The sequence below is a fragment of the Bufo gargarizans genome, chromosome 6, assembly GCF_014858855.1.
Source record: "Bufo gargarizans isolate SCDJY-AF-19 chromosome 6, ASM1485885v1, whole genome shotgun sequence".
NCBI classification, from domain to species: domain Eukaryota; kingdom Metazoa; phylum Chordata; class Amphibia; order Anura; family Bufonidae; genus Bufo; species Bufo gargarizans.
The window spans coordinates 107,266,392-107,291,904 of NC_058085.1; the positions used below are offsets into that span (position 1 = coordinate 107,266,392).

A 25,513-nucleotide genomic window follows, 5' to 3' on the forward strand; every position below is an offset into this window, starting at 1 on the left:
GATTCCACAGAGGATTTTTTAAAATAAAATACAGGATATATTTAGAGCGATGATCTGGGAAAAAAAACAAATAGCTAGAAACAAACTTGAGGCATGTCTATACTAAACCCTTGGCTCTATTTTCTAGCCTCTGAACTTCATAATTTTAAACAATGGGGTCAACATGAGAGATTTGGGTTCCTCTGCGAGAATTACTTTGATGAGGGATAAGGCACCAATAGATCTATTGGAAGCGGGTGGGTTGCATGGCAATACTCGACTAACTCCAACTTTTCGACTAATGTGTAAGATCTAGTCTAAATTCAATGAGTTACTAAATGTACAAGGATGGACATAATTTACAGTCATATGGCGCAACCCCCACCAGAAATGTTCCGTGTAGAGGGTTTCTCTCCATGGGAAGACAGGTGTCCTGTTCTTACTTCAGCTACAAACTGATGGCACATTCAAACCCTTTGAACAATTAAAGACAGAATTTGGACTTCCACAGGTGGCGTTTTATCCATTTTTAAGGATGTGGCAAGCCTTTCAAACACAGTTTATGTATGGACTAGAGCTAGCGGCCCTTACCACTTTGATGCAGAAGTTATTAGACAAAGGTACCAATGGACTGATCTCACTAATTTAAAAACCACTGCTTGAGGATTCCACTCACCCTGATCCTTTACCAATCAAAGCCAAATGGGACAGAGATGTTGGCCCTATATCTCAAGAGTAGAGGGCCGGCATCTTAGCTCTTACTGCTAGTGAGGCCTAACATATGTCACAGCTTCTGCTATTGCACAGGGTGTATAAGACTCCTATATTCTTGCACATGATCGGGGTCAGGAGTGATGTGTGGTGTCCCAGATGTGGCACGGACAATGCCTCTTTATTGCATATGATGTGGGACTGCACTAAACTAGGGATGTATTGGTAGGAGATACTTGAGGTCATTATGGAGGCATTTCAAATATCTCTTCCTCTGGATCTCATAGTTAGCATTTTGGGGATTTTGGGCAATCGGGTGTGGCTTAAGCTACTCACGCTAGGTATTCGAAGAACGCTGTTCAAGGCACGTAAATTAATTGCTTTTCACTGGATCCAGCCGAATCCTCCCACTAAACAGGAGTTTATTAAGAAAATGAATGTTATATTTTCTCAGGTTTAAATTATATGTGAAAAGAAAATGTCTTTCCAAATGTAAGGCTCTATGGCATGGATGGTTGAAAGTGCCAGCTCAATCTTCACAATCATTATTTAATGCCTGTTTGGTTCTTGAAGTTCAGTAGTTGGCATACTTTTACACATAGAAATAAGCAAGGTGTTCTGGCCACAGAAAGGTGTGATGGGTTTCTATATTTGCAATACGTGTATCTTCAGTATGTATGGGGTCATATGGGATCTGCCATCTTAGGAACTCAGCGTAACTATACTATAGTCTAAAAAGCCACTATAAGAATAGTCTATAGGCTTGTTGATTGATGCATCTCAGGGTATCTCATGATGGTTGAGTATATTGAGTTGACCCTAGCTGTCTCTCTGTGAGCAGTTTTGAAGGGGACGTGTCCCTCGTGCAAGCTCTGCGTCTTCTTTAATGTTTACCTGTATGCGGTGTTCCTTGTATCCGCGGGGCAAGGTAATTACAGCTTCCTCTCCAGTGAATTGGAGACGAAGCTGTAATTTCCCTGCGCAGCCACTACAATGTTTATGATGTTCAGGTAAACAAAGAGAATGAAGTGCTGCACCCCCTTTAAACAACTGATCGGTGGAGGTGTTGGGTGTTGGACTGTCACCAATATGATATTGATGACCTATCCCGAGGATAGCTCACCAGTATCGTGAAACAAGAAAACCGCTTTAAACAAATCGAAACTGTCAGTATTTTCATTTTATTAAATTATTTTCAGGTACAAGGAACTGACTGCAGCTATGGATCCCAACACACTTCCACCACAATGCACTCCAAATATTGATGGACCCTTGGCGAAATCTGTTCCCCGAGAACAGTCCTTGCACTCCTTTCATACGCTGTTCTGCCGCCGCTGTTTTAAGTATGACTGTTTCTTGCACCGTAAGTAGTCTGCCACCTGTAACTCCTTCTATACAATATATCTATCTAAATTATACTTTTAATAGATCACTGCCAAGTGAACTTGATAGTACATGGGGTACAGTACACTGAAGGTGCCAGAGCCTCTTCTGGTGGGATGGGTCTCAGCATCTATTAGTCTGTGGGGTTGAGCTTGTAGACTGGTGAAAAGCCTTACTGAACATGAACATATTACATTCACCATTGCTCAGCATGTAAAGGAAGCAGCAAAATTTAGTTTAAAGAGGATCTGTTTGCCAAAAGATGCCATGCAATCTGAAAGCACTGTGTTATAGAGCAGGAGGAGCGGAGCTATCAATCACTGATAACCCCTCCTTCATGTACCAATAGCTCTTCATAGAAGGTAGAAAAAGCTGAGATGTAAATGTAAAAATTACAACTTTTACTGAATCTTTTCCCACAAATATATATACATGAATCTTCTCAGCTTCTCCTGCTCTATAACATGGTTCTTTCAGATTGCATTGCATTTTTTTTTTGTGACAGGTCCTCTTTAAGAGGGTAGAAATGCGATAAAAGTCCTTACAAAAATATTCCTGAGCAGCCATTTTGATTAAGAAACACAGAAGAAATTCAGTAGACTCACAACGTAAGTAAATGGGGAAAAAACAATCTTACATGAATTTTTTTTATTTTTATATCTGGGCACATAAAATGTAAAACAAAATATTTATTAACATACTCTTTTTACATTGAGATGAAGCTGGCATCTACAGTATTTTGAACAAATAGAATTGTACCTTTGTATTAAAAATAGTTTACCTTTTAATCAGAAACAATTATGTTAAACATGGTTGATGACCTGCAGGCAGCATTTTATAGAGTTGTAGTGGCTGAGCAGATTGCTATATAGTTTTGTGGAAAATATGCAGTATTACTTATGTTTCATTCATTTAAATCTCTGCTCTTTCTGTGTTTAGGAGTCCAGTGGGTGGGTCATTGAAAACCTACACTGTGACCCATGTAGTGCAGAAAACGACCATAAAAAAGTCGCACTTTTTCGTCCCACTCGCCACTATTTAGCCTGGCACTTTTATTATAATTTATGCCCGGGGTCTCTCAGGTGCCCCGGGGGACTTCACTGTGAAGTGCTCTCTGCATTGATCTGCTTCACAGCCCCTCCCCTCTGTTCTGAGTGATAACTGTAGCCTCCAACAAGGAGACCACTACATCTGTCGCTAGGAGCAGTGAAGCAGCTTCAAAGTGAAGTTCTCCCCAGTGCTATCGAGTGCTGTCAGTAGTTTATCATGTTCAAAACTGCTGACAGACTCCCTTTAATAAATGTCCTCATTTATGAGTTGCCAATCACTAATAGGGCTGCCCCCTGGACTTGTGAGCATGGAAAGATCTGGGATTTAATTGTATGATATACAGGTTATACGGAGTGTTTTTCCACAATACTATATATCCATCTGTTCAGCTCCTGCTCTATAACATGCAACCCACTAATAGCACTACATGGACAACATAATAAGTTTTAGTTTTAAAGGGGTTATGTAACAAAAAAAATCTACCTTTTTCATACCATCACCTGGATCTGAATACTTTTGTAATTACATATAATTATAAATTTAGTATAGCCTCAGAGTTATTCAATGAAATGTATCTGTATAGCGCCACCTGCTGTTTGTTCATTTTCTTATTTCTTGTCCAATTTACTGAGGTGCCTCAACCCAAATACAGCTAAGGCTACTTTCACACTAGCGTTCGATCGGATCCGTTCTGAACGGATCCGATCATATTAATGCAGACGGAGGCTCCGTTCAGTATGGATCCGTCTGCATTAATAACGTAGAAAAAATTCTAAGTGTGAAAGTAGCCTGAGCGGATCCGTTCAGACTTTCAATGTAAAGTCAATGGGGAACGGATCCGCTTGAAGATTGAGCCATATGGTGACATCTTCAAGCGGATCCGTTCCCATTGACTTACATTGTAAGTCTGAACGGATCCGCTCGCCTCCGCACGGCCAGGCGGACAGCTGAACGCTGCAAGCAGCGTTCAGCTGTCCGCCTGTCCGTGCGGAGGCGAGCGGAGCGGAGGCTGAACGCCGCCAGACTGATGCAGTCTGAGCGGATCCGCTCCATTCAGACTGCATCAGGGCTGGACGGAGGCGTTCGGGTCCGCTCGTGAGCGCCTTCAAACGGAGCTCACGAACGGACCTATGAACGCTAGTGTGAAAGTAGCCTAAAAAGGTTTTCACTTGAATCTCTGTAGGAATGGAGTTCATGAGGAGACATGAAGTACAGAGAGTACGGACAGGACAGACTGTGGTAATGGAGACTGCAGACAAGTGCTGCTGCTCATTAGCCACACCCCTACCCACCTCTCTGTACTTCATGTCTCCTCATGAACTCCATTCCTACAGAGATTTCGCTGAAGATCTTATCTGTATTCAGGATCATAATTAGGGATGAGCATATTCTAGATCTGAAGTCGCTTCGCTCCAAACTTCGTTTTAATGCTGTACGGAGATAACTCATTTAGCCTCATTGGAGCCCATACATTTTTTTATTATTATGATAGCGGTCCAGAACAGTCAGACCTTCTCAGGTAACAGTATACAAAAAGAAATCGCAAACATAAATAAAAAGTATATAAAGGGGAAAAAAATTGTCTGTCCGTGTTTAGAGTTGGATTGCAGTCTTGCGAGTGTCCCAAGCTTGCCAGCAATTCCGTTAGAGTGCAACCGAGTGTTCCAGTGTTCTAGTTTCCTGTATCCAGGCGTATAGATCAGAACTCGGAGGAGAGTTAGGACGTCTCCAATGAAGAGCAATCAGACACTTGACTGCAGTTAGTATGTAGAGAAGCAGCCCGGCACTGTGGCCCCCTAGTTTATCTGGTACTACATTCAAGAGGAGTGTCAGAGGGTCTCTAGGGAGATGAACATTTAATATATCTTGCGCTATTCTAGTAACCTGTACCCAGAATGGCTCTATAATTAGGCAAGACCAAAAGATGTGGAATAGAGAGGCTTATAAACCCTGGGTTCATAGCATGTAGTACTTCTGGTGTGTAATACCAGAAAGTTTAAATCTTCAACTGGTTCTCCTTGTGGGTTATGGACGTACATCTAGAATATGCCCGGCCCATACATTTTTAATGCTGTACGGAGAGTGATCTCTGTACTGCATTAAAACAAAGTTTGAAGCAAAGTGACTTTGGATCTAGGATCCGAAGCTCACTTCGCTCATCCCTAATCATAATCCGTGACCAGCAGAGCAGAGAGGAGGATGAGGCAGCTCTTTAGCTCAGTGTAGTGAAGTAACTTGTTCTACTGTGTGATTAGGACAGGTTCAGCGTGTACTAATAGGACAGAGGCCATTTTATTTCTCCTAATGATTGCTCCCTAGACAAAACAAGCCATTATCACTAATTAAAGATATTTGGGAATATATTTATAATAATGTTGTATTTGAGTATTTTCAGGCATTTTATTTGATTAATTCCTGGAGAACGCTCAGTATGTTGCAGAGGTTTTCCACATTGCCATTCTGTCTTTCCTTTTTCTCTGTTAGTAGAGAAAAGAGGGGTTTGATGTCTGGAAAAAATGTCTCCCTCACCATAGTTGTTACACCGGCCCAGCACATGGGAGAAAAGTCTCTGCCACTTCCTCCTATACCAACCAGATCAGCTGACATTTTCTTGTATGGGAGCCTGCCGACTTTCCCCTAAGAGCAGATGTCGGGGAGATCGATGGAAACAGCTGAATTTTAACGTGTGTGATCTTTATTTTCATGCGAGATCAGTTGCTTCCAGAGATGTCTGGCTTTGAGTCCTTTCCATTTCTCATAGAAATAAACGTGCACGCTCAGGAGACGGTTATGTCGTGTATGGCTGGCTTTATTTAGTAAAGTGACTTTTTATTGCAGTTCAGTATTTTGTACTCTGAAATGTATTTACATGTGTACCACATGAGGCTACTTTCACACTAGCGTTCGGGTGTCCGCTCGTGAGCTCCGTTTGAAGGGGCTCACGAGCGGACCCGAACGCAGCCGTCCAGCCCTGATGCAGTCTGAATGGAGCGGATCCGCTCAGACTGCATCAGTCTGGCGGCGTTCAGCCTCCGCTCCGCTTGCCTCCGCACGGACAGGCGGACAGCTGAACGCTGCTTGCAGCGTTCGGGTGTCCGCCTGGCCGTGCGGATCCGTGCGGATCCGTCCAGACTTACAATGTAAGTCAATGGGGACGGATCCGTTTGAAGATGCCACCATATGGCTCAATCTTCAGGCGGATCCGTCCCCCATTGACTTTACATTGAAAGTCTGGACGGATCCGTACGAGGCTATTTTCACACTTAGCTTTTATATGCTAAAATAATGCAGACGGATCCGTTCTGAACGGAGCCTCCGTCTGCATTATTATGATCGGATCCGTTCAGAACGGATCCGATCGAACGCTAGTGTGAAAGTAGCCTTAATTGAAGGTGTCATCATGTTTGTGAATACCATGAACACGATAGTAGTGCACAAACATGACTGGTTTATGAATAAGCCTTGTAATTTTTGTGCCTTTTAGCCTTTCATGCAAGTCCTAATATGTGTAAGAGAAGGAATCGAGAAATTAAGATTGAAACAGAACCATGTGGAAGTCAGTGCTTCTTGTGGCTGGTAGGTTTTCATGTACTTATTCTTTACATGCAGATTTGTAGTTTTTTTCCCACTTTGAAAGTTGGATGCTAGTTTTTAGTGTGCTTATAATGCGTTCTTGTGAGTTTTTATTTTATTTTTTATTATCAGTAAGGGCCTGAGGTACATGGCAACTTTGGTTGCACAAAGCTAAAATGGCCGGGTGCGTTGCAACATCATAAGTAATGATTGTGAAGGTACTTTGCTGCACGGTGATGGAACAGTTACAAAAAATCCAAACCTGCTAGATTTTTTATCGCAAATCACAAGTGACTTTTCCAGCCTGGAGCTGAATTCAACATATCTAATGATGTTTAAACTCTTAAATCGCACCCTAAAGTAGTCTTGCACCTTTAGGGCTCTTTCACACATGCGTTCTTTTCTTCCGGCATAGAGTTCCGTCGTCGGGGCTCTATGCCGGAAGAATCCTGATCAGTTTTATCCTAATGCATTCTAAATGGAGAGAAATCCGTTCAGGATGCATCAGGATGTCTTCAGTTCCGGACTGGAACGTTTTTTGGCCGGAGAAAATACCGCAGCATGCTGCGCTTTTTGCTCCGGCCAAAAATCCTGAAGACTTGCCGCAAGGCCGGATCCGGAATTAATGCCCATTGAAAGGCATTAATCCGGATCCGGCCTTAAGCTAAACGTCGTTTCAGCGCATTGCCGGATCCGACGTTTAGCTTTTTCTGAATGGTTACCATGGCTGCCGGGACACTGAAGTCCTGGCAGCCATGGTAAAGTGTAGTGGGGAGCGGGGAAGCAGCATACTTACCGTCCGTGTGGCTCCCGGGGCGCTCCAGAGTGACGTCAGGGCGCCCCAAGCGCATGGATCACGTGATCGCATGGCACGTCATCCATGCGCATGGGGCGCTCTGACGTCATTCTGGAGCGCCCCGGGAGCCGCACGAACTGTAAGTATACAGCTCCCCCGCTCCCCACTACTACTATGGCAACCAGGACTTTAATAGCGTCCTGGCTGCCATAGTAACACTGAAAGCATTTTGAAGACGGATCCGTCTTCAAATGCTTTCAGTTCACTTGCGTTTTTCCGGATCCGGCATGTAATTCCGGCAAGTGGAGTACACACCGGATCCGGACAACGCAAGTGTGAAAGAGGCCTTAGTCCAACAGCAGATTGCAGACAAACCTTGTACATTAATCCCACGACTTGATGTTGTACAATCAAAGTAGCCCTAGCCTAAAGAGTATGGCGCAGCCCTTTATTTTCCAACTTATACCTGTAGCAAAACGTCCAGTGATCAATCTTTACAAAACTGCTTGCATTTCTTGAAATTAACTTCGTCAAGGTCCTAGCAGATCACATTTCCTTATTATCTATGCATGCCGAAACTAGGACTCCTTAGCAATAAAATTGCAACACTAAGGCTACTTTCACACTAGCGTTTTTCTTTTCCGGCGCTGAGTTCCGTCCTAGGGGCTCAAATCCGGAAAAGAACTGATCAGTTTTATCCTAATGCATTCTGAATGGAGAGTCCGTCCCTCAGGATGCATCAGGACGTCTTCTGTTCAGTCTTTTTGACTGATCAGGCTTTTCAGAAAAACGTAGCATGCAGTATTTTTACCTCCGGCCAAAAATCCTGAACACTTTGACTGAACGCCTGATCAGGCTTTTTTCCCATTGACTTGCATTAACGCCGGATCCGGCGCCGTGTGTTCAGTCAAAACGGATCCGGCTTTTGCATGTTAAACCCGAAAAATAGGAAAAAAAAGTTAAAGTCCATAAATGGCGGATCCGTTTTTTCCAATGCATTTTTCCATTGTGATCGAAAGCCTGATCAGGATTCAAATGTAATCAGTTTTCACACGTTTTTCGGGATCCGGCGGGCAGTTCCAGTGTCGGAATTGAACGCCGGATTCAAACAACTCTAGTGTGAAAGTAGCCTAACAAGGAAAAGTCATGGAATTATGGAAATCATAGGAATATTAGCAGTTATTATTGCCTGGACTTTATTTGTGCATTTCACATTGTTAGTTTTAAGGCTAGCTTCAGACTTCCGGTGTGAAACTCCAGCACACAAGCGGAGGATGTCTGGCCAGTTCTCCTCTTGAAATGCATATAGATTTCCGCCGGACCCCATTATACTTAAAGGGGTTGTCCGGGCTTGTACTATTGATGACCTATCCTCAGGATATCCGCTGTATGAGGAGACGACAAACACAGTGCGCACGTGCTGTCTCCCTTCCTGTTCACCACTGCTGTCTATGGCAAAGACATGAAGAGAGACGGCACATGTGCGCTGTCGCCTCATACAGCTTATCGGTATGGGTGCCGCGTGTCGGACCCCCCGCCGATCTGATATTCATGACCTATCTTGAGGATAGGTCATCAATAGTAAAAGCCCGGGCAACCCATTTAATGGGGCAGCCTGCCATTCTGTCTGCATTAGGCAGTGCTGGGTCTGGTGAATTCCAGCAGGCTGTTCTGTGCTGGAACAGCCTGCTAGAATTCACACCAGAGGTGTAAAGGTAGCTTAAGTTCTGCCCACTTGGTAGCGTGCCACCTGCTTGGTTTCTAGCCTTATGATTGATTTCTCCCTCCATATAATAGTATTAGGTCAGCAGTCACTTTTAAGGTGCTTTTTTTAGCCTTCAACTCTTAATCCTTCAGGAAGGAGCTAAAGAGTATGCCATGATGAACAACCCTAGGTTCAAGTGCTTAGGGAAGCGTAGAAGAAAAACCACAACAGTTGCTACTTCCAGTTCAGGTGCTTCCACCTCAACAGTGACTGAGGCCAAAGAAGGAGACAGTGATCGGGACACAGGGAATGAATGTGCTTCCAGCTCTTCAGGTAAGAAGGCCTGGTTTGCCTCTGTTCTTGGTTGCATACAGTTTGCATTAGACCGTTTCAAAGTTGGTTTGTGCTTGTCACTCATGAATTACTATGACAATGTGGGAAGTTATGAAATGTATTAGTATATAGGGAGGTGGACTATTACTAATCTAAAATATATGCATGTATGATTTAAAAACAGAAGGAAATTCTCGCTGCCATACCCCCACGAGGCAGAGGCAAGGAAGCATGAGTGGAGACTTGCCAGAGGGTTCCGAAACCAGCGAACCAGTGGAATGGTCTGGAGCTGAGGAATCTCTCTTCAGAGTCTTCCATGGGACCTATTTCAACAACTTTTGCTCCATTGCCCGACTCATGGGGACCAAGACATGCAAGCAGGTACAAAATGGAAACAAATGGGCTTAAACGATACGCACATGTCAGTGGGATGTGGACATGGGCATGCGTACCATCACCTCTTCTCTGTTCGCTTGGTCCTGGACAGCAGTACCTATGATTTGGATTTTAGCAGTAAATTAGTTAGATCGCAGGCATGCATTTTGCATTGTTTAAAATGTAATGAAGCCCCTTTAATTATAACTTTGCCTAGTGATATTTATACATGCTGATATGCAGTCATCCTGTAATGCTTGGTCCCATTGGTGAAGAGGCCTTAATCCAGTGCTTTTATTACTGACACTTCTACTGTTAGACCTAGAAATTCTCAGCCTAACGTGAAATTAAAGTTGTATTCCCATCTCATAAAGTGATGGCATATCATTGGGGATATGATCTTTGGAACCCCCACTGATCCTAAGAATGAAAGGACTGCAGCACTGATTCAGCTCTTTGGCCCCTTCACTGTATTTCCCTATACACTGTGCAGGAACAACGGCAGCACAGCTTTATTCAAGTGATTGGAGCCAGCTGCAGTTCTCTGCACAGCCAGGGAAATCAACTTTTGGAGAAAAGGCTGCTGCTGATTGTGAACATACGTTTTCTCGCCCATTTTCCTTGGGGGACACAGACCTTGGGTATAGCTCAGCTCCCTAGGAGGCGTGACACTAAGTAAAACTGTTAAGCCCCTCCTCCATCAGCTATACCCTCAGCCTGGAGATAGAGGCTACCAGTTTTAGCTTAGTGTCCAAGGAGGCAAGACACTCCCTGCTACTGCAGGGCTGTTTTCTCCTTGTTATTTTTACTTTTTCTTCTAATTTTGTTATTTTATTTTTTCCTAGGGATACCAGAGACGCATTAGACCTCTCTGCTCTCCCGGGGTTGAGCTGCGCCAGTGCCAACTTATCTGCACTGCTGCCTCCCCCACAGAAGCAATAGGAGGATCTGGGCAGCAATGGCTCCCCTACATCCCGCCAGCTAGGGGGTCGCCCGCACGCCAAGCCCCTCTTCCAGCTTCCTGCCACTGCGGTGCCAGTGGCTGAAGGGGCGACCCTGCTGGAAAGGACTGAGGGTGAAGACGTCGGACGGTGAGATGGCTATTCCAGCCCATACCCCGTCCCTATCTGCAGCATCTACCCCTCTGGGTAAGGGGGGCACCCGTGGTCGCTCATTCTGAGCGCTCATCTGCAGGACAATGCAGCACAGCAGCATCCTCAGCACCCCCACGCCGTTCCCCCCCACGCTGCTATCTTTCTCCCCCCCCTCCCCCTCATTCGGGGCTGACTCCATTTTTCTCTTCTCTCTCTCCCCCTTCCCGCCGAGAACGGGGGGCGGGGCTTAGCGGTCCCGGCAGGGGGCGGGGCTTACGCGCGCGTCATTTTGGGGGCGGAGCTACGTTCTCCTTCACAGGAGACATTTCAAGCGCTGGAGGGGGCGGAGCTTGTTCCCCGCGCTTTCTGCTGAGGTTTCCCGCGCTTCCTCACTCCTGACAGGAAGCTGGGACACGGTGGGGGACTCTAACCTCCTGTGTACATCGCTCGGCTTCTGTGGGCGCTCTCTCTGCTGCTCTCTGCTGCTCACTGCTGTTCATTGCTTCTCTGCTGCTGCTGATCTGGGCCATCTCCTGACGTTCTTCTGAGGCACTGGTAGGACAGTTAACCCTCTCCTAACCCTCCTGGTCATAGCTGCTATAACCCTTTGTGGTCTCTATATTAGAGTACAACCACACTTCAGCATGTCAGATCCCACAGGTGCCCCCAAACCCTGGTACCATGCCTGTACCGCCTGTAAGGAACTTTTTCCGCGGGGGCAATCTGAGCCGCATTGCCTTGCATGTCAGGCCCCGGTGCAGGGCCCGCTTCCCGCTGCGCCCCCCGGTGCCTCTGAACCCCCTGACTGGGCTAGGTCTCTGTCTCAGGCGGTGGAAAGCCTTACACACGTAGTGGGCCGTCTCGTGGATAGACCGCCTCTCCCGCAGGCTGCCACAATCCCTGTCGCACCCGCTGGGACTACCGTTTCTGCCGCCCCCACTGGTTCCCTGCCTCCCAGCGAATCTTCCAGGGCCCGGCATACTCAGAAACGTTCAAGGGTTGAGCGCACATCTTCTCCAGATGCTTCGCTCTCTCCGCCATGCGTGCGAGCTCAGTCAAGTCTATCCTCTCAAAGGGATACGCTTTCTGAGGGAGGACTGGCGGATTCGGACGTGGACATGGACTCAGAGCTTCCGTCCAAATTGGCGTCCGCGGTGGGGCATCTTGTCACTAGCATCCGTGATACCTTTCAGCTACACGATGACCCCCCCAGCTCTGAACAGGCCGGCGTGTCCTTTCTCCGCCCCAAACAGGCCTCCAAGGTTTTTCCCATACACGCTGATTTTTCTTCTGTGGTATCCAAGGCTTGGACTCGGCCTAACGTCCGCTTTATTACACCCAAAAAGCTGGACATTTGTTATCCCTTTCCAGCGGATTCTGTGACCACGTGGACATCCCCGCCTAAGGTTGATCCTCCCGTGGCTCGCCTGTCCAAAAGCACTACTATTCCTGTACAGGACGGATCTTCCCTCCAGTCTGTTGAGGACCGTCGTACGGAATCCCTCTCCAAGGCCATATTTACTGCCTCTGGTTCGGCCCTTAGACCGGTCTTTGCCTCCGCCTGGGTTGGCAAAGCGGTCTCTGAATGGGGTTTGCAACTGAAACGGGAGTTAGGGTCGGACGTCCCTGTTCAGGACCTCCGTTCCTTAGCCCAACTAATTGTTCAGGCCGGAAAATTCGTCTGTGAGGCCTCCCTTGATGCGGGTGCCCTCATTGCCCGTTCCTCTGCCCTGGCAGTTTCTGTCAGGAGGGAACTCTGGCTGAAGGTTTGGGTGGCGGACGCCGCTTCCAAACGCTCTTTGGCCGGCCTACCATTCACGGGTTCCCGCCTGTTCGGAACCCGTCTGGACGAACTTATATCAGAGGCCACGGGTGGGAAGAGTACTCACCTCCCCCAGTCCAGGCCAATGGGCGCCCCCCGTGGTCGCGCTGGTTCGTCCCATTTTCGGTCCTTTCGCAAGCCCACCGGGTCTAGACCCGCGGCCAGTTCTTCTTCCTCTGGCCCAGCCCAGGATAGACGCAAGAAGCCGTTTTTTCGGACGCAACCTACCTGGCGCAAGTCCCAGTCTGCACGGGCTCCCACAGGCCAGCAGCCCTCTGCCTGAAGGTGCGCCCCCACCTTCTCCTATTCAGGAACGTATGGCGGGCCCACATCTCAGACGCATGGGCGCTCGAGATTGTATCTTGCGGATACAAAATCGAATTTGCGTCCATTCCGCCAGACCGTTTCTTCCGATCCCGTCCTCCGCGAGATCCCGTACGAGTGGCCGCCTTCTTCGCGGCCATTCACTCTCTAATGGACAAGGGTGTCGTCGCCCCCGTGCCTCCGACGGAAAGGTTCAGGGGGTTCTACTCGAACCTCTTTGTGGTTCCCAAGAAGGAAGGCTCAGTGCGTCCGATCTTGGACCTAAAACGCCTGAACCGTTCTCTCCGACTGCAGAGATTCCGGATGGAGTCTCTCAGGTCCGCAGTGGCCTCCCTGGAAAGAGGGGATTTCATGGCCTCAATTGACATTCAGGATGCATACCTCCACGTTCCGGTTGCTCCATGTCATCACCGCTTCCTGCGCTTCGCGGTGGGGGACGATCACTTCCAATTCGTCGCCCTTCCCTTTGGTCTGGCGACGGCTCCTCGAGTGTTCACCAAGGTCCTGGCCCCTGTCTTGGCCCTTCTACGTTCAAGAAGTGTTTTTCTTCTCCCATACTTGGACGACATCCTGGTCAAGGCACCCTCCTTCTCTCAGACATCCCGCAGTGTGGAACTCACTCTGGAGACCCTGACGCGGTTCGGTTGGATTATCAACCACCCCAAATCTTCCCTTACCCCCTCCAGACGGCTGATCTTCCTGGGGATGCTCCTGGATACAGAGTTGGCGGAGGTCCGCCTTCCGTCGGACAAGCGTCTGGCCCTTCGCGGGTCGGTTCGCAGTCTCCTCCGTCATCACCGCCCTTCCCTCAGATCCAGCATGCGGTTGTTGGGAAAGATGGTTGCCTGTTTCGAAGCGGTGCCGTTCGCACAATTCCGATCCCGCACCTTTCAGAGGGCAATTCTGTCGGCCTGGGACAAATCACCGAGGAGTCTGGACAGGACCTTTCTTCTGCCTCCCCTGGCTCGGGCTTCCCTCGGCTGGTGGTTGCATATCCCTCTAAGGGGGAAGTCCTTCCGTCCACTGAACTGGCTGGGGGTTTTCCCTCCCCGGTCTGTCCAGGGCGTTTGGTCTCTATCGGAGTCCAGACTTCCAATCAATATTCTGGAACTGAGGGCGATTCTTCTGTCCCTCAGACACTGGACCCATCTGCTGAGGGGCCACCCTGTTCGGATCCAATCGGACAATGCCACGGCTGTGGCATACATAAACCATCAGGGAGGCACTCGCAGCGATGCAAGAGGTGACCCTCATTCTCCTCTGGGCGGAGACGCACGTGCCGGCCTTATCTGCGATTTACATCCCGGGGGTGGACAACTGGGCGGCGGATTTCCTCAGCCGGTCCACCATCGACCCGGGAGAATGGTCCCTGCACCCAGAGGTGTTCGAAGCCCTTTGTCTTCGCTGGGGTCGCCCCGACGTGGACCTCATGGCCTCCAAATTCAACCACAAGGTCCCCCTATACCTGGCCAGGGCACGGGACCCGAAGGCATACGGCGCCGACGCGCTCGTCCTTCCGTGGCGCGAATTCTCCCTTCTGTACGTCTTTCCTCCTTTTCCCCTCCTGCCACGGGTTCTTCGGAGGATCGCGGCAGAGGGCGTCCCCGCGATTCTAATCGCCCCGGATTGGCCCCGCCGGTCTTGGTACGCCGACCTAATGATGCTGTTGGCAGACGCACCGTGGCCACTGCCCTCCAGGGAAGACCTTCTCTCTCAGGGACCGATCTTCCACGAGCATTTAAGCTCGCTACGTTTGACGGCGTGGCTATTGAGACCGCCGTCTTAACGCGACGGGGTTTCTCCGCGGACGTAGTCCGCACCATGATCCGGGCTCGTAAGCCCGTATCCTCTAGGATCTACTATCGGGTTTGGAGGTCCTATCTGGGGTTCTGTGAGTCCCGGAGCATCCTACCTCTCCGGTTTTCTCTTCCCACAATCCTGTCCTTCCTCCAGTCGGGTCTGGACCTGGGGCTGTGCCTCAGTTCTCTGAAGGGTCAGATTTCGGCGCTGTCTATTCTTCTCCAGCGTCCCCTGGCCCCTCTAGGGCCAATTAAGACCTTTTTACAAGGGGTGGCTCACTCTGTTCCGCCGTACCGCCCTCCAGTTCCTTCCTGGGACCTGAATGTGGTGCTCTCGGCGCTCCAATCAGCCCCCTTCGAGCCTTTACGGGAGGTCTCCCTTCGCCTTCTGTCCTGCAAGGTCATCTTTCTTGTGGCCGTCACGTCTCTCCGACGGGTGTCGGAGTTAGCGGCTCTTTCTTGCTCCGAACCTTTCCTGATCTTCCACCAGGATAAGGTTGTGCTTCGGCCTGTCCCGACTTTCCTGCCAAAGGTGGTCTCCGCCTTTCACATCAATGAGGACATCGTCCTTCCGTCGCTCTGTCCCTCTCCTTCCCACCCCAGAGAACGGGAACTGCACCGTCTGGATGTGGTCAGGGCGTTGAGGATTTACTTGGAGGTCACCGGGTCCTTTCGGCGCACGGACTCCCTGTTTGTGTTCCGGAGGGTTCGCGCAAAGGGTTGGCGGTCTCCAAGGTGGCTATTGCCCGTTTCATTAAACTGGCGGTGTCTGAGGCTTATCGAGCCAAGGGCAGACCTCCGCCTTTCGGCGTCACTGCTCATTCCACCAGAGCAGTCGGAGCTTCCTGGGCGCAGAGGCATCGGGCCTCGGCTGAACAGTTGTGCAAAGCAGCCACTTGGTCCTCTCTGCACACTTTCACAAAGTTCTATAGGGTGCATACGCATGCATCAGCGGATGCTGCTTTGGGCCGCCTGGTTTTGCAGGCAGCGGTTTCCTGATGCTCTGGTGGTGTTCCGCCTTGGGTTTGTGGTCCCTCCCTTCTTGGACTGCTCTTGAACGTCCCAAGGTCTGTGTCCCCCAAGGAAAATGGGCGAGAAAAGGAGATTTTTGTATAACTTACCAGTTAAATCTCTTTCTCGCTCTTCCTTGGGGGACACAGCACCCACCCTTCTGTGTTTGGTTACAGGGTTATGGTCTGGCGCCCCGTTGGGTTGCTGGCTGGTTGTTTCCGTTATTGGTTGTTATCCTTTCACTACTTGGACACGCAACTGGTAGCCTCTATCTCCAGGCTGAGGGTATAGCTGATGGAGGAGGGGCTTAACAGTTTTACTTAGTGTCACGCCTCCTAGGGAGCTGAGCTATACCCAAGGTCTGTGTCCCCCAAGGAAGAGCGAGAAAGAGATTTAACTGGTAAGTTATACAAAAATCTCCTTTTTTGCATCATCATATATGTGACCGTATACACATGTAGCAGCTAATAAAGGAATAGCCGTGGTGCTGCATGTAACGTGTAGTGCACCTATTTGCATTAGTGTAATAAAGGAATAGCCGTGGTGCTGCATGTAACGTGTAGTGCACCTATTTGCATTAGTGACATATATGTAGCACACTGGCCGTTCTTGTAATAACTGCTTCATCTGTATTGTATTAGACCATTTATCTGATTTAATCGCAATTATTTTGTCCTTTGTAGTCCTCACTCAGTGGTCATCATCTGCTGTCTTAACTTTTTATACAGGTTTTTCAGTTTGCTGTGAAAGATTCACTTATTCTGAAAGTGCCAGCCAAGGAAATGATGAGTACTGCACAGAAGAAAAAAAGAAGGCACAGGTATAGTCGATGAACCTGAATGTATCTGTCTCTCAAAAAGAGGTGTAAATGTACCTGTTGGGCCTGGACCACAATCTGTTGGTTCTGCTGCTATAAGTAACTGTAGTAGAGCTGGTCTCTCGTACATACAAATAAATTCCCTCAAAATGTAGAAATTGGAATTATAAGCAAAATTATCGTTTGAAGCTGTTGGCACTGCACTGCGACTGGTTTTTGCCTTTACATGGGTGAGCAAAGCTATGGGTGAGTGGGTAAACAAACTACGTCAGGGTCTCTCCTCGGGGGGAACCCTCGGAGGAACTTTCCAATATTGGCCTGCAGCTCTCCCATGCCAGTTCGTATATTTGTGAAGCCTCTTTGGACGCAGCCAGACTAATTGCCCGCGCGTCAGCCTTTTTAGTGGCTATTTCGCGGGTTCTACTCCAATATCTTTGTGGTCCCAAAAAAGGAGGGTACGTTCAGTCCCATTCTGGACCTCAAAGCACTTAACCGCTTCCGGATGGAGTCCCTGAGATCGGTCATTACATTCATGGAACCTGGGGAGTATCTGTCCTTGATAGACATCAAGGACGCTTATCTCCATGTCCCTATTTGCATCAGTCACCAGGAATTTCTCTGGTTCTCAGTGGGTCCCTTTCACTACCAGTTTGTGGCCCTCCAGTTCGACCACGGCTCCCAGAGTCTTTACAAAGATTCTGGCGGCGTTCATGGATCTGCTCTATGCCTCGGGTATAGGGACGATATCCTGATAAAGGGTCAGTCATTCCGGGCAACAGCGGACATCCTACACATAGTCCTGGGCACCCTGGAATGCTTCGACTGGATCCTGAATCTACCAAAGTCCTGTCTTTATCCATCTTAGCGGCTAACCTTTCTGGGCATGTTACTCAACTCCCGTCAGACCAAGGTACTCTTGTCCCCGGAGAAGCTATTTACTCTGTCTTCAGATTCTTCCCTTGTTGCGGCCCCTTCCTCTTCCCATTCGTCCCTGCATGTGGGTTCTGGGTTTCATGGTCTCTCTCTTTGAAGCGGTGCCCTATGCTTAATTCCATACCAGGACTCTTCAGCGAGCCATTCTAACCAATTGGGACCGTTCCCCAACCTCCCTGGATCGGCTCATACGTCTACCGGGCCCTCAGGTGGTGGTTGGGTTCCCCGATGCTGACGTCGGGCCACTCTTTCCTTCCCCTCCGCTGGACGTGCTGACAACGGACGCAAGCCTCCGAGGCTGGGCGGAGTGTTGGAAAATCTCTCCGTTCAAGGCATGTGGTCACGCGAGGAGTGCTCCCTCCCAATGAACATTCTGGAATTGAGGGCGAATAGTCTCTCTCTGCTTCATTGGACCGACAATCTCCGGGGTCTTCCGGTTCGAGTTCAGTCCGACAACTCCACAACTGTGGAGTACCTTAATCACCAGGGTGGTACCCTGAGCCCGGCAACCATGGCGGAAACAGCAGTGATTCTCAGCTGGACAGAGAGCCATGTTCCGGTGCTGTCAGCAGTTCAGATCCCCGGCGTCGACAACTGGATCGCAGACTTCCTCAGCCGGGAGCGCCTCGATTTCGGCAAATGGACTCCTCACCTGCAAATTTTTCTAGCCATCTGCGAGCGTTGGGGTTGGACAGACATAGATCTCATGGCCTCCCGCTTCAGCCACAAGATAGAGAACTTTGTTGCGCGGTCCAAAGATCCCATGGCCCTGGTGTACGGCACCCTTGTGATTCCGTGGAGTCAGTTCACGTTTCCTTACGTGTTCCCCCCCCCCCCTCTTCCCTTCATTCCGCGTCTCCTCCAGAAATTCAAGTCCAATGGTCTGCCTGTCATTCTTGTTGCCCCTGATTGGCCGCACCTAGTGTGGCACTCCTCCCTAATCGCCCTCCTCACCGACGAACCCTGGCATCTTTCCCTTTGGGAGGACCTCTTGTTGCAGGGACCGATCTTCATCGGGAAGGTCTCTACATTTAACGGCTAGGCTGTTAAAGCCGCCGTACTAAGGACTCAGCGTTTCTTGGATGCGGTTGTCCAGACCATGATTCGTGCCAGAAAGCCGTCGTCTTCCCAAATTTACCACCAGACCTGGAAGTCCTACTTTTGTTTCTGCGGCCGTCACCAGCTGTCTCCAATTCATTTCTTATTGCCACGACTCTTGTCTTTCCTGCAGTTGGGCATGGGCATGGACTTGGGGCTGGCTCCCTAAAAGGGCAAGTTTCGTCTTTCTATTCTTTTTCAGCGGAATTTGGCTTCGCTCTCTGCGGTTAGGACCTTTCTGCAGGGAGTTGCACACGCTGTACCCCCTTACCGTCCTTCGTTAAATCCTTGGGATCTTAATCTAGTGCTTAGCGCTCTCCTGTTTGAATCTTTGCAGCAAGTGTCCCTCGCTTCCTGTCCTACAAGGTGGCCTTTTTGGTGGCAATCACTTCCAGCCATAGGGTGTCGGAACTAGCGTCTCTTTACTGTCGGTTGCCCTTCCTGATCCTCCATCAGGACAAAGTAGTAGTTCGCTCTATTCAGTCCTGCCTTCTGAAGGTTGTCGGTATTCCATCTCAATGAAGAGATAATTCTACCTTCCATTTGTCCTGCCCTGTCTCATCCTCGTGAGCAGTCGCTCCACACTCTGGATTTGGTACGAGCCGTTCGCATCTATCTGTCCCAGATGTCATCTTTTCAACGGAAAAGTTTTTTTCTCCCTGGCTGTGACGCTCTGCGCTGCGATTGAACAGCGGTGCAGCCAGGGAGAAGGAGACGCCCATTGAGAAACCCTGGCGTCTCCTCCTCCCTGTTGCGATGCTCAGTATTAACATACTGAGCAGGAGAAATTCGGCGGGGCATAGGAGGCATATTTTTACAAGCAGGGTGGCAGCATCAGCGGGGGTTACCCCGCAAGTACAGGTATATATCTTCCTTTAATAAAATCGCATTAAAGGTCCTCTTTAACTAACTGAACGGAAATAAGTTATTGTCTTTGAAGTCACATGCAGTAGAAAAACAGGAGTAAATAGCTCAAGTGTATATGAGTAAATGATATGGTTATTTTATTGTATATTGTGAAAAATAGATTTCAATTACTTAGTGATTTTGGTCACCTAAAATGCAGGGCGTCAATGCAGTTGGATCATTATGGGCAGTTGTATTCTGTCAGATTGGGCAGGACAGTATGCATGGACATCCCCTTTAACTTTTATAGGATAGGTATCAGTATATAATGCTGCTGACATAAGTTGAGTTTAGGGTAATTTTTTATATTTTATGCATATTTTGTTTCCTTTGCAGACTGTGGGCTGCACACTGCAGGAAGATTCAGCTTAAAAAGGGTAAGTTGTGAATGACACATCTGTTTTCATATAATATACTGGAGAAGAGCAGTAGCTATCACTAAACGAATTAATCCCCCTCCATGTAGATATCAAGATAATTATCATAAGACTGTATTAAAGGTGTTGGCCCATCTCAGACATCGATGGCATATCACTAGGCTATGCCATCACTGTGAGATAGGAACGGGTCCCAGAGATAGGACCTGCACCTATCACCAGAATGGAACCTTTGAAGTGAACAGAGAGCAGCTCTGTTTGAATTTTTTTTTTTTTGTCCTTTAGGGGACTTGAACCACCATACTTTAATACATCTGTATTACAATGTACAGGGATTGTTATATGCAATATAATACATTCTGCCAGAGGCAGGATGTACTGGTGGCTGGAACATGGCAGGCTTGGGAGCCTTCAGAAGGCCACCGGCTGCTATGACAATTATTTAACATGCCACGATTGCCTTCTTAGGTTGCTAATCGGCATACAGTGGCTGCCATGAACCATGCATCTGAGGGATTAAATTGCCTGCATTGAATAGATCTCCAATCCTGACTGTGAGAACAGGATGCTAGCAGTATAATACAGCTGCCACCTGCAAGTGATGGAGGGGTCCAAGCTTCTGAGCCCTCACCTTCACTGTATCATGCTTTTACAATCTCCTAGTACAGCACTGGCCATTAAAAATAAAAAATAAAATTTAAGCTGCATGTGGACTAAAATAACAAATCTGCTCATATTACCCTTTTTTGGCCTGTGACTGGATTCAACGTTCTAATGCTGATAACAGCAGGTGATTGCTTCAGCTATATAAACAGATTTTGGCATAGGAACCCAGGACGTCTCATAAATATACAAAATTATGTGTATCCTACTTGTTGTTTTAATATGGGTTATATTATTCCTTTACACTGTTTTAATCAGGGATGCTATGAGGAGTGTCGAAGAAGGATAGGCACTGCGGTTTGCACGTGGTGCACGCGTTTAAGGAAGGCATCCCACTAGTATATAGCGAAGAAGGACCAACACACACTTTGACGATATTATAAGCATATTAGCATCATCAGTGACTAGTTTCGGCTCAAGCCTGAGCCTTTTTGCAGTTTGAAAAAGGCTTAGGCTTGGGCGGAAACTAGTAACTGAGGATGCTATTATGCTTTGAATAAAAGTCTCTTCATATCGTCTAGAAAGTGAGTGCCGGTCCTTCTTCACTATATGCTATGAAGAGTGTGTGATAAAAATTAATTGGTGTTGTATTGGTGCAGTAGGCATAGAAAACCATAATTTCAAAAAGGTCCTGAATCATTATAATCCTAATGGTTGAAATATGGGTGCAGGTATTAATGCTCTTGAGAACCCCTCAATGACATGAAAGTGGTTTATCTGCAACTGAACTGTGTAAAATGGGCAATATCCCTAACTCTTTCATGTCCAAACATTGAAAATCTTAACTTGTTCATTACTTTTAATCACAAAATAAATAATAACTAATTTTGTGTTGTTTTCTTGGAAATAGATAATTCAGCAAACCAGGTGTACAACTATCAGCCCTGCGATCACCCAGATCATCCGTGTGACAGCACTTGTCCCTGCATAATGACACAGAACTTCTGTGAAAAATTCTGTCAGTGCAATCCCGATTGTGAGTACTTATAGGAACGCCTTCCACAGATCACCTGTACATTTTAACATTTGGGCAGATTTAATAATCTACACCATCTAGGGGCTGGCATATGCTTCCGCTGTAACTTACACCAGTTTCAGGTGTAAGTTATAGTTAGTGTTGAGCCAATTTTTGTTTTCAAGTTCGGCGTACAAGGTTCGGGTTCAGGATCTCTAAGAACTCCATTATGTATTCCGCTACCACGGACCATAATTTATGGTCCGTGGTAGCGGAATCCATAACGGAATTCTTAGATAACCCGTGCCCGAACTGTGTACACCGAACTTGAAAAAATAAGTTCGCTCATCCCTATTTATAGTGAATCCAGGAGGCTGTGCTAAGCCCCTCCCTTTCTTTGTAAGCCCTGTCCCTTTTCTTGACGCTTTAGGAAAGTGTCAAAGCATCAAAAGTCTCCAGTTATTGCACACATATGATGTGCTTACAAAAGGCTATTTGCGCCAACACTGGTTTACGTCACCTTTAAGCTTGTATTTCTTAGTGATTTGGGGACGTTAAAAAGAAAACCAAAAATCTTCATTTATGATTGAAAGATGAAAATCAGAAGGGGATATAAATACTTTCACTTTTGTGTGTGTCAATCAATGGTACAGGATTGCAGTGTAGCTGTGGGACTACATCACAAATTCAGTTACTATAAACTAGCTGATCATCCCCACAGCTGGAAACCAATGCAATCTGCACCATTAATCATAATCCGCAGCATCACCCTGGTATGATGAGAAAACACAGGCTGAATGCTGCATGCAACTTAATTAAAATACCTGACTGGCTACAATGTATCTTCTGTGATATTCAATCACTTTATTTTGTATCACCTAGAAGGCTGAATACTCCACACAGCTGCCCTCAGCCCATACACACACTTGCGCTCAGTCAGGGGACTATTAACTACTACTGCTAACTGTTCATATTGAGGATGAGATAATCTGACTATGCTAATTGCTTATACATCCTTGGCTCGACGCGTTTCCTAATTCTAAACCTCCTTAGGAGCCCCTTATCAAAAGCATAGTTTTGTTTTCTCAGTTATCAAGGCGGTGGTCGCTGCCCACCCTCACAGAGGCAGCGCTCCAGCACTAGTGAAGCGGCCGCCGCAGGCGCGGACTTTTAAACACAAAACCCCTCCCCTGGCATGTTGAGGCCATGCCCACCCAGTGTCACCTGATCGTAGCAAAGCGCTTCTGTATCCAGAGGCTGGCCAATACAATGTTTTCTTTTTAACATCACTGTCGTTTCGTAAATTCATTAGTAAATGCCCCTCATTGTGTGACGAGGTCTAGGTGCAGTCACTTTTTAAAATGTAAAAATCATGATAATTAAGGATATGGGTATAAAACACAGAGTTTTCATTTGACGTTCATAGCCTGGGCTTCTCAACATAAATTCCTCACATCTTGTAAAGTGCTGGTTTCTTCTGTCATGCAATCTTGTGCTGGCATAGTCTGAGGGTCTATGGATGCGCTGCATGGGTAAACAAAAGTGCCCCTCCACCCGCACTGTGCTGCATTTCAGGATTTTGTATACTGAAACAAATCGACACAATTTCTAAGGCTACTCATACACATAGCTGACAGCTACCTACACATGCATGCTTGGCTGGGCTAAGTGTGCATATGTTCTCAATAAGGCATGTGGAGTAAGGCGCTGCCGGACACTTCTGGCAGTGGATTGTCTCTCTTAAGAACAAAAGTGTTGGACATGTTGAAATCCAGCTGTCCAATCCTCCTTTCTCCCAAAATCTGGGGGACTAGGGACACCCACATACACCGGCCAGTCTCACTGAAATTAATGGGTTTGTATGTCATTCATCTAATGTTTATGGTCACCTTTAATCTATGAAAACTGAGTGGAGTGCTGGATGAAGTTCTGCTGAGGTGTACGGATAAGGTTTGAGAAGAATATAATAGTCAGAGGTGGTTAGTAGGGGTTGCTTGAATTCTGCTAATTCGTTTGAAGTATAAGGCCTCATGCACACGACCGTTCGTTTTTTGCGGTCCGCAAACTGCGAATCCACAAAAAAACGGAAGCCGCCCGTGTGCCTTCCGCAATTCGGGGAACGGCCCTCCGTCAATATAAATGCCTATTCTTGTCCCAAAACACAGACAAGAATAGGATATGGTATTCTTTTTAGCGGGGCCGCATAACGGAACAACGAATGCGGACAGCGGCTCAGATGCAGACCCAAACAACGGCCGTGTGCATGAGGCCTAACACTGTTATTTTTCACAGGTCAGAACCGCTTCCCCGGATGCAGGTGTAAGACCCAATGTAACACCAAGCAATGCCCCTGTTATCTGGCTGTACGGGAATGTGATCCAGATCTCTGTCTAACATGTGGAGCTTCTGAGCACTGGGATTCTAAAATTGTGTCCTGCAAAAACTGCAGCATCCAACGGGGTCTAAAAAAGGTAAGACAGATATCGGTAGAGTCTTTTGAAAATTGAGGTACAGGGACCCCTGTTCTCTGGATTGGTGCCCTAATCTTGATTTTTATTTGCTTTTGCAGCACTTGCTCTTGGCTCCATCAGATGTTGCTGGGTGGGGAACCTTCATCAAAGAGTCTGTCCAAAAGAATGAGTTCATCTCTGAATATTGCGGAGAGGTTAGTAACCTAACCATACAGAAGGGAATGGAGCTTTTGTCCTTTCTCATATTAATACACAATATGTTTTATATTTAGCTCATTTCCCAGGATGAAGCAGATAGAAGAGGAAAGGTCTATGATAAATACATGTCAAGTTTCCTGTTCAACCTCAACAATGGTAAGATCTTTGTTACCTGTGTTGGTAGCAATTGGCGGATAGCTTCTGTAACTTTTCTTTATTACAGTCTCTATGGGCTTATGGTTCCTATGCAGGACAATGCAGTCATGTAATTGTGTTGTGGTTTGACGTTTCTCTAATTGGTGGATGCAGAATATAAACAGTATGGGTTTTTGCCACAATAAACCTTAATTTTTGCCACTTTTTGGCACAAATTCAGGGCATATCAATGAACCTTTACTGTACATCTCTTCAGTCATTGTAAGAAAAATACATTTTTCCATTTATACACAACTTTCATGTATGACACACACAGTCACCAGAAATGTCTAGTAGCAGCATTCTCAGCTCTCCCCATAGCATAAACAGACACGTTCCGCCCAGCCAAACAAGTGGTAGGAACCTTCTGAGCAAACATAGCGATAATTGACCAATGGAAATGAAGAAGAAGAAACTTGATGATAAAGATATCATCAAATGTGTCATCATATAAAGATTTTAAAGAAATGTAAATGACAATTGTACCAAAATTTACAATATTTCTGCATAGTACACTTGTGTATGCTCGGGAGAACTGAGGGAACATGTGTATAAGGAGATTGGGAGGAATACCATTCTGCAGAATATGTGTTTATCTGCCAGCTATCTAAAATTGGCCATTCAAGACCAATCGGCTGACAGTTGTCTCCCCATACACGTTCAGTTCGGCCAAGCATGTATATGCAGTCAGGTCCATAAATATTGTGACATCAACACAATTCTAACATTTTTGGCTCTATACACCACCACAATAAATTTGAAATGAAACGAACAAGATGTGCTTTAACTGCAGACTGTCAGCTTTAATTTGAGGGTATTTACATCCAAATCAGGTGAACGATGCATGAATTACAACAGTTTGCATATGTGCCTCCCACTTGTTTAGGGATCAAAAGTAATGGGACAATTGGCTTCTTAGCTGTTCCATGGCCAGGTGTGTGTTAT

The 25,513-nt window shown here is 47.1% G+C and overlaps 1 protein-coding gene across 1 annotated transcript in view; it reads left to right on the forward strand.

Annotated features, from left to right (window-relative positions):
• Positions 1–25,513, forward strand: part of EZH1 (enhancer of zeste 1 polycomb repressive complex 2 subunit) — a 67,611-nt gene that overhangs the window by 38,124 nt on the left and 3,974 nt on the right. Inside the window, exons 11-20 of the mRNA XM_044298048.1 lie at positions 1,890–2,053; positions 6,608–6,699; positions 9,350–9,530; positions 9,715–9,911; positions 16,684–16,775; positions 20,046–20,086; positions 21,600–21,725; positions 23,997–24,175; positions 24,274–24,369; positions 24,448–24,529. Of these exons, the coding sequence (XP_044153983.1) occupies positions 1,890–2,053; positions 6,608–6,699; positions 9,350–9,530; positions 9,715–9,911; positions 16,684–16,775; positions 20,046–20,086; positions 21,600–21,725; positions 23,997–24,175; positions 24,274–24,369; positions 24,448–24,529 (1,250 nt within the window). The remainder of the gene's footprint in view (positions 1–1,889; positions 2,054–6,607; positions 6,700–9,349; positions 9,531–9,714; positions 9,912–16,683; positions 16,776–20,045; positions 20,087–21,599; positions 21,726–23,996; positions 24,176–24,273; positions 24,370–24,447; positions 24,530–25,513) is intronic.